Here is a 9,815-nt window from a genome sequence, read left to right as displayed (position 1 = left end):
AAAGCAAGTGGATAGACAAAAAGTTGAATATTGTTCTGTTTCCTAACCATCTGAAGTCACAAAGTTGCTATTCATTTTCACACATAACCTAATTTGCAAATATCTCAAACCCTTTTTTAATATTCTGAATAACACTTTTATTTTTTAACACTTTAATATTGAACAGAATAACACATTAATATTTTGTGGGTTTTTCTTATATTGTTTGTCTGCAATTTGACAAAAACTTTGTTTTTGAATTACAAGCAGATATCCGTAAGTTTGTTGTTTGGGTTTTGTTGGCTAAAATCTCTAGAAATAAATTCATGTAATTTTCTTAAACGTTGTGACTAAACAGTGCAATAGCTGATATTTAAGACTATTGTTTAACTATCTTTATTCTATATTCAATGCTGTGTTCAGGACAAGTCTTTACATGTACAGATTTAATAACTCTTGTAAAACAGTATTGAAGTTGAATAAACATTGAAAATGAAGGAATTAATTTTGAAGCTATTTGAAATTGGTGCATTAAAGTTTGGTCAATTTAAACTGAAGAGTGGCATGATATCTCCTGTTTATGTTGACCTTAGGGTAAGTGTAATATTTATAAAGTTTTATATACCGGTACCATCGATACTGTTTGTGTTTTTTATTCACTTGCACTATTAGGTAACTTTTGAAATAGATAATTAGATAACCAGGGAATAGATTCATACACTTTAAGTTAATCCTCACTAGAAAGGTTGCTTTGGAACTTGAACTTTTTAAAATTCTATTAACTTCAGTTAATAAGTTATAATTTGTCACTCAAAAAAAATGTTTATGTCTGGTTGTTAACTATTTGTTAAGTAATAAAAAACACACTTTTGTGAGGTCAAAAAAGTAATTTATGCATGCCTAAATAGCATTTTTCATGTCATTTCTTGAAACATAATCCACAAAAATCTTATGAATTAAGGAAAGATAACTCAAAACAAGAAGAGCTAAACTACCGTAAATTTTTTCTTTACTGCTAAAAATACAAGAACTGTGCAAAATTAAAAACTGCAATCAGAATGTTTCCAACTTTTTGTTGAAAAATTACTTGTGTTTCTGTTTGTTCGGAAATGTACTATGACCACTTTTTCAATCTTTCCAGGTTTTTTAGCATTTTTTTGTGTCAAACATGCAACTTGACAGTTGCAATTGTGCCATGCGTATTTTCATTTCATCTGCTTACTTTCACTTTAATGTTACTGTTTGATGTTAATGAAATAAATGATGAATTTGCTGTTTTTTGTCATTTTGAGCTTAACTGTATCAATCCTGGTGTGGTTAAATGGTACTGTAGCAGTTTTGGTTATTGTAACCATTCGGATATTATAACCAAAATGGTCTGGTACCAAGGTGGTCATAATAAGCAGATTCTACTATTATATATATATGATACATATTTTTGTTGTTGTCTGTAGCTGGGTTGTTGCTCTTGTTATCTATTTATTTCTTATTGCGTTGAATTTATAGAACAACCTGTAAATACAATACTCACTCTGAAAAACCTAAACTAACAAGTGCAATAACTAATAATAACAAGAACTAACCACTCATTTAAAGAGTGCATTAGTTAGGTAGGTCTTATGACTCGGCAGCTAATTTTTCATTCATACGGCCGGGAGTATAATTTAGCTGTAGATACCGATATGCTAAATGTAGCAAATCTATGCATGATACTGCAGTAATCGAACAAGTGTGAGTAGTTGGTCATCTACAAGTACTATGGCACCTTTTAATCAAGTAAATATGGTAGTCTAATCTGTTGCTTAGCGTGTCCACTGTTATAGATCTTTTAACTTGTTCAAAAAGACATTGGGTGGAACTAAATTGGATTGAACATATTCTACAGATATATAAAAAGAAAGTTTATATGTTAAAAAAAAAAAGAAAGCAACTTGAACTTTAGTTATGTTCAGAACCGGAAACCAAGCATTTCAAGTTCGGGTTTTGAGGGACTACCACAAGTTAATTTCATGCCTCTAACCACAGATCATGGCCTTAAACATTTTGAGTGTTATAGCAGCTTCTTACTACGCAGAATTTTTAAACACTTTTACAAGCCTTTCCCTTAGTAGCTGACATAATAACTTGTCTGAATTTACCAGAGTGGAATCTGGAATGAACCACAAAAAGTTTATACCGCCAGCGCAAAACATGTTATTGGTCTATATCAGGGGTGGGCAAACTTTTTGTACTGAGGGCCACATTTGAAAAAATGTTGCAGCCGGGGGGCCGCACACTCTCATTACAAAGTAGGAAAATTTACCCGGTGTGTAAATAAACGCATATTCATATTAAACACAATTTTTGTATTTCACACTCAGTTACGTTTAGTTTGGTTGTGTCTTTTTAAATTGTACTCCTTGAAAATAGCCACGGACTCACGGCACAACAAGCAAACTGCTTTATTCCCAATTTCGATAAAATAGTATTTAACAGTCCATTCCTTATTGAAAACATGACTTTCGTCTTCAATCTTTCGCTTCTTAACAGCACTCATTATTTTAACAGAGTAAAAATATAAATCTATTATTTTTTAACAAAAATCCTGTCGAAGTAGAAAACATTAAACTGTGCGTCTCAAATAACAATGAAAAGCTATTTGGAGGAAAGTAGAAGTACTGGTAGGCCTACGGTAGCCGCTACCGTATTTGTATTTTATGATCAAATAATTGAATCAAACAATGCGTGAGAAGTGTACGGCTAGTTGCTGAGAGCATGTTGCAATACATGCGCGACTGACGTGTGTGTGTTTACGCACTGAAAGTGAAGAGAAAAACACACTCGTAAAGGGAATAATATTTTGTCATGTAACCTGTTTAATTAAAACAATAAGTGATGAGTAGGAGTTTCTGCAAGTGCCGGCGGGCCGCATAAAATGGGCCGTAGTTTGCCCACCCCTGGTCTATATCATCAATGACCTGACAAAACATGTTCAGATGGAAAACGACGGAATTTTTGTTTGTTTTTTATAACTAGGGATACGGTTCTTTTTCATCCCAATTTGTGTTTATGAATTGGACCTAACTTGATAATAGTTTTCCATAATAGTTTACCTTTTATTTCAGTATTATAAGCATGATATTATTGATTCACGTTTTGCAGGTAATTATATCTTATCCTAAACTTCTGGCTGAGGTATCTGAACTGCTATGGGCTGCATCATCGAAAGCAGAGTACTCAACGGTGTGCGGTGTTCCATACACAGCTCTACCCATGGCAACATGCATTTCCGTAAGTCACAGCATACCAATGCTTATACGACGTAAGGAAGCCAAAGATTATGGAACAAAGAAGATGGTGGAAGGATACTATGAAGAAAGTAAATATGTGGAATAAAGTAAAAATTATATTTGCAGTTTTATAAAAACATCTCCCTTATGAACATATTATGAAGAATAAGGAATAGCTGTTAAACAAGATGGAGTTTTCAGATTCAAAATGCCTAATAGTAGAAGATGTAGTCACAACTGGATCAAGTGTGCTAGAGACTGCTGAACTCCTAAGAAAACATAAGATTGTTACCAGTGATGCTGTAGTATTACTTGACCGACAACAAGGAGGTAAGATATTAATAATAAATTGTTGTATAGTGAAGCAGATATGCAAAATGATTATAATGTAATTTCCACAATTATAAAGATATACACCGGCAACCAAGTGTTTGTTACATAAGAAATTCCTACTTTAACCATTATACTGTAATATATTGTTGTTTGTGAAATATTTATTTAAAATGCTGGTCGTCTCTGTTCAATTAAGGTGGTCCTATATTACTGTAATTAACAATGGTTAGCATATCAATGCATACTTGTGTTTTAAACAAGTATTAATTGTTTTGGCAGGAAAGGAAAAGCTTGCCGAAAAAGGAATCAGTTTGAGAAGTGTGTTAACTTTGGTAGAAGTAGTTGAAGGTCTCTGTGAAATGAACAAGATAGAAAAAGCAGTGGTTAATGAGGTTGTTAACGTCATAAATATCAGTGAAGAATACATTTTAGATATTCTTTATTATGCTATAGGCTACATAATGAAAGCCAAATTACTATTAATTATCATAGCGTATTATTTCCAGAACACATTAACACAATAATAATGAGAAGTGTCATAATGTTGGCACCAGTGATGGTCTGGTTAATCACTGCTACAAATTCTTAATTTTAGGAAATTTACATCGAAAGATTTGTTATAACATTTTACATTTTTAAAAATGATTTTTTTTTTCTATAAATACACAGATATGCAGCCCAACTCAATTTATTACTGTCTCAGTCACAAATAAAAGAGCATGTTTGAAAATGTAAACATATACATTTTTGATAATTACCTTTTTGGAATTAGAGTGTTATAGAATGTTAGAGAAGAATTCAAAATAATTGTATTCACCCCAACATCGCTAAAGCAAACTCCCAACTTTTTAATTATGAAAAATCTCATTGTAATCATATATATTTTATTGGTATGCATCATAATCTATATATCCGGACTGAGAAAAGTCTTTGCATGACATAAACTTTATGATGATTCATCACTTGAGCCCCATTTACTGAGCTGGCCCTTTTGCAAGTCCAATTCACACACATTTCTTGTATTGTCCAAATTTGAAACTATCCCAGGTCCACTGAACAGGAGCAAGCATTGATAATGCCTTCCCTAGGGTCATCACAACAGTAGGGCTACTGCGTATCCAACACAAGCCGCATTATTGCGAGTATAGCACTCAAACTACTGTGCTACTGAGCCAGCAATTACATCATCACTAGTTTTTATCCAAAAGGACTGCATTTACGACTTCTAATATACCATTTTTAGTATTTCTGAGTACTCTTTGTATAGCTGCGTAGTTTTCAGTTTTAGCTTGTGACACACAAAGTATTTTGTGGTATTGTACACATTGAGATGAATGCAAAATGTTATGGAGACATACATGGGTGCTCCAGAATAAAATATGTTATTGTTCACATTATAAGTATGAATTTTTATTTATAAAATTTTGAGTTTCTGTTCATAAAAACTTAAAAAACTACCAACTGTAAGAATGGTCAATCACTTTCGTCACAATAACAGTTTTGACACCAAAATGGTACATAAGAAATATTTTACCAAAAATGTGAAAGCAAAAGGCAACATGTTGCTGCCTACGTGTCATTGGTGTCACTTTAACAAAGGCAAAGTTATAAGGTCTATAATTGTCTCGCACTGGTATGATATAAGGACAAACGTAGTATGGTATAATTAAATCTTTGTCACCGTTTATGTTAAAGAAAGTAGAAAGACTTATCATAAGTTTCATGGTAGTATGATACATTAAGAAAAAGTCTTTTAGCACAATTGTGCAGCGCATAAATTGAGAACCATTGGAATAGCTCATTATCTACTATTATTATGTTTTTACGTGGCAACTTTGTTATAAAAACAATTTACTGTAAACATTAACGCTCATCATGATGTTCACCTACCGTTGTATACGTACAATAGTTTTTGAAAGTTAAGTAGACATGTACTATTTTTTTTTTGTATTATACATTTAAAAAAATATTGTGTATGTCATATTATATATGTGTGTTTAATGTTTCAGGTTAAACAATTTGTTGCAAGTAACAACAAATATTTGGAAAAAAATGAATCAGAAAAATCTGGATTTCCATTCAAACAAAAAGAAACAGATGCGTCATCACGTGTATATGGTGGTGTAAGATGCGACAGAGGAGGCTATCGAAAGCGTGCTGTTTTGTCTAAGCACTTAGTTACTCGTAAACTTTTTGAAATTATGGAATCAAAGCAAACAAATCTTTGCCTTTCAGCTGACGTTGTGAGTTCAGCTGACTTGCTTGATTTGGCTGACACACTTGGTACGATTTATCTTAAACATTTAAAATTGATTCAGTTTCAGAGATTTTTCTCTGCTCATGTTGCAATTTTGTCTTAGTGTTTATTGTTTAATTAAAGGTATTTTTTATTCTTTACAAATATTGTTAGCATTTAATTGTACTTACTACTTACATATTTTTAAGCACTACTAAAGTTTAATTCATTTTTTTCCAAAAAGATTAGAACCTTGACAAAATATTATTACATTAAATTATTATATATATAAAATTATTACATTATTGCAAGTGTTTGTTTATTGTAAAATGACTTGATCAATGATACCAAAGTAACAACAACTTTTATGCTAGCTAACAAAAAACAAAGTTGTACTGTTTTTTTTTGTTAACTGTCTGGAACAAAAATTACAATGCTAACTGTAAACAGACAGTATACTGTAAGGTATCACAACAATTCACACCCGACAATTTGAATTATTATGTCATATTCAGAAAACAGTGGTTAAAGTTGACTTTCTCAAATCAAAACGAGAAAAAAGCCCATGTGGCGTTCTTGCATAACACAGTGGCAAAATTGTTTGTCAGTTGTCGGGTTTGACTTGTTGCATAACTATACAGTAAGTATGGGTAGTAAAAAATCTGATGCCATTATATTAGTATATCCAAAGAAGGTTCAAACATTATGCTTTTTTAAACCACTCCCTTAATATATAAAAAATGGAAACCAAATTTGCAAATTGTGGAAGTAGGAATAAAAATTTAATAAAATTGTTAATATTGCTCTTAAATTAAGGAAGATTAAAAAGTAAGGATGTGCCGCAAGCAAAATTATGCGGGCTTGTGTGAACCCGAATATCATCAAGGTCGACACGAACGAATCCCGATGCTATTCGTAGTAAAACCAAACAATAAAATTTGCTCTAAAAGTTGTCAAGTCTTGCTTCTAAAATGACGTAATCGATAAACAAATCGCTTTCTTTCAAAAAATAGTGCTTAAAAAACGATCGAAAAAGTAAAATCTTTTGGAAAACGACCGTCGTTGTAAGTACTGCTGACTCTAGTTTAGCATTGTCGGGAAACTAGATCATCATTTTTTACGAAAGTCAGTAAATTTATAAGTAATACTGTATTCGGGTTCGCCATTGTTGATATTGGTGTTCGCCCGAATCTTCCATAACGGCGATATTCGGCGAATCTATTCGGGTTTCGGTTCGTATTGGCCCATCCCTATTAAAAAGTATAATAAATTTTGTAATTTTTGATTACTTTCTTCCTTGGTCTTAAAGACTACTTTCTGGTATAAGTTTAAGTTAACTGTTAAAATTTTATTTGTAATAAAAAATATTATCAATGTTTTTTGCAGTTAAATGATGCTTAATTAAAATTTATGTATGTTTTTGTGTTTCATGCAAATTTGTACAAAAAAGTTAAAATGGTAAAACGCTAAAATGGCACTTTTGATTTCAGTAAGGATTATAACAAGATACGCATATGAATGAAACCAAAACTCAAAAAAATTTTCATACACCAGGTTATATTACATACATCAAAGATGAACAGAAAATGGGTTAACTCTCAAATGATTCTTATTATTATGTTTGTTAAAGTGCAAGAAGTAATACTGATTATTACTGGTACAGGTACCACCATTACATTTCTAGCTAACTACCACGCTATTAACTTAACTGCTTTAGAAGTGCTAACTGCCCTACACTGAATTTTTATTATAATCAAACAAGATGGAAGTGGTTAAAAGATATTTTACTAAGGGGGGAGATTTTAGAATGGGGACATGTTTTTATATCAGGTACAGAATAACATCATCACTAGTAATTTCAATAAACACATAAGTTTGTGTGTGTTTTCTATGTGCTTAATGTCTATGTGGTACTTGATATGCATTTCATCTTAGTCCATTTGGTAATGGCCTTATACCTATTTATGTAATCTTATTTTTTAAAAGAATTTAAATGGATATCCTTCAAACTTACTAAAATGTATCCTACAAATTGATTAATGGTATGCTTGTTATTTATAGGTCCCCTGGTATGTGCTGTGAAAACACATATTGACATATTGGATGATTTTTCTCCAAAGGTTGTCGATCAACTGGTAGAGATTGCAAACAAACATAACTTTCTCATATTTGAAGACAGAAAATTTGCGGATATTGGAAATACTGTGAAATCACAATACGCAGGTGTTTATATTTAACAACGTATAATGTTTTATTTGGTATATATGCAGATTGTACATCTTTACAATTTGCTTGACACCCATGTCATTGAACCGATTTAGTTAATGTATACAGTTTTACCAATAGAAGTTCATGATACTTTTCAGGGGGAGCATATAAAATAAGTGACTGGTCTGATATCACCAATGCTCATTCTTTACCTGGAAGTGGAATCATTGAAGGACTGAAAGCTGCATCTGGTGGAAGGAAAGATAGAGCCTGCTTATTGATTGCAGAGATGAGCACAAAAGTATTCATACACGTTCATTCTGTTTTCATGAAAATATTGCCGGTTTTTTCATTACTTATGGCCAGTATTAATTAATTGCTCTGCTTTGTTTAACGTTGTTTTGGCTAACTTTTCGCCTGTATACAATATATGATACAGATTAAGCAAAGTGGTCACTTTTTACAATGTTATTATCAGATGCTTGAACCATATTAAATACAGTAGTTTTATTAGTATTATTATTGCAGAATAACTTAGCTAACGATGTCTACAAAGAAGCCACAGTAAAGATGGCTGAAGAACACGGTGATTTTGTCATTGGATTTATTTGCACTTCAAAAGTATCAAAAAATCCCCAGCATGTTCATTTCACCCCAGGTAGCATACTTTGTTTTTGGATAAATGTATGGATAATACATCATCATCCTTTTTAGAATTACACTAAATTTTTATAAGAAACTTTGAATTGGAGCTTTTAGTAAATTTATACCCGAATTTCTTTTTGTATAGATCAAGTTAACTGCACGGTGAATTTGTTCCCAATGTAAATTTGCTTTAAATCGAAATTTACGGACAAATTGCTTAGTTGACGTTTTTATTTAAGAAAATGACAAATGCAAAACAACTTGTACATGTATTTTTGTGCATGTCATTTAAAACTGGTGCAATAGAAATTTTAGTTAATCCAGACCCCATGCCTTCTACTTCTACAGTAATAAAAAACTTATTACCACAGTTTTTTTTCTAGAGTTTAGATGAATTAAATTTTATCTGAATCGTATTTTGTTTGAAAGGAGTAAAATTGAAACCTGGCAAAGATGCAATGGGTCAACAGTATTTGACACCTGACGAAGTCATTAAAAACCGTGGTTGTGATGTCATAATAGTCGGAAGAGGCATCACGGATAGCGCCAATCGTTTACAGGAGGCTACTGCATTCCGAAATGCGGGTTGGGCTGCTTACGTGCAGCGTGTTAGCTCATAATGACCAAGTTGAAGGAGCTCACGTTGTTACGTGCTTGAATGGTCATAAATCATGTTTTGCAGCTGAGCGTTACGGTTCTCGTTCTGGCTTCCGAAGCTGAATTTTTTAAGTATTTGCTGCTTGATCATTTGACATGTGTGCTGCTAGTGTATATGTTTAATTTAAATTTTACTACTGCCTTCACCAGTGAAATTTTTTGCCATGTTACGTAAACCTTTCCATATTTTGGATTGTTACACACTAATAGCATTCATCATCTTCTCTGCCCATATGCTGCTAATAAACACAATTCTTCCTCGTTTAATATAACAGTGCAAGTGGTGCTTTGTAGGTATTTTAGCTTTATGAGTCGATTTATTTATTTATTTTTGCCAAAAGTTGTGGCAGTAGAAAATGTACTGAAGCGAAAGATCGTTAAGTTATTAGGGCAAGAGCAAGCACTTTTAAAATGTTCCAGGTCAGGGCTGAGGAGTAAAAATATGGGTCGCTAAATGAACGTGGGCCTGGCAAATATATCCAAACAAA

At 32.3% G+C, this 9,815-nt stretch overlaps 1 protein-coding gene across 1 annotated transcript; it reads left to right on the top strand.

The window, feature by feature from the left end:
• The first annotated feature begins 385 nt into the window (after positions 1–385).
• Positions 386–9,599, top strand: LOC143458982 (uncharacterized). The gene is made up of 9 exons (XM_076955906.1): positions 386–573; positions 3,121–3,337; positions 3,450–3,578; positions 3,861–3,973; positions 5,591–5,864; positions 7,879–8,040; positions 8,184–8,326; positions 8,554–8,683; positions 9,100–9,599. The coding sequence occupies exons 1-9, from the start codon at positions 472–474 to the stop codon at positions 9,288–9,290; spliced, it is 1,461 nt and encodes a 486-aa protein (XP_076812021.1). The 5' UTR covers positions 386–471; the 3' UTR covers positions 9,291–9,599.
• Positions 9,600–9,815: the final 216 nt, after the last annotated feature.

The sequence above is a fragment of the Clavelina lepadiformis genome, chromosome 5, assembly GCF_947623445.1.
Source record: "Clavelina lepadiformis chromosome 5, kaClaLepa1.1, whole genome shotgun sequence".
Lineage (NCBI taxonomy): Eukaryota > Metazoa > Chordata > Ascidiacea > Aplousobranchia > Clavelinidae > Clavelina > Clavelina lepadiformis.
This window is presented reverse-complemented; position numbering and strand designations above follow the sequence as displayed.

Coding starts and splice junctions, on each gene's coding strand:
- LOC143458982 (XM_076955906.1), top strand. CDS start 472: ATGAAGGAATTAATTTTGAAGCTATTTGAAATTGGTGCATTAAAGTTT. Junction 3,974..5,590: donor AAAAAGCAGTGGTTAATGAG/GTTGTTAACGTC, acceptor TTAATGTTTCAG/GTTAAACAATTTGTTGCAAG. Junction 8,327..8,553: donor TTGCAGAGATGAGCACAAAA/GTATTCATACAC, acceptor TTATTATTGCAG/AATAACTTAGCTAACGATGT.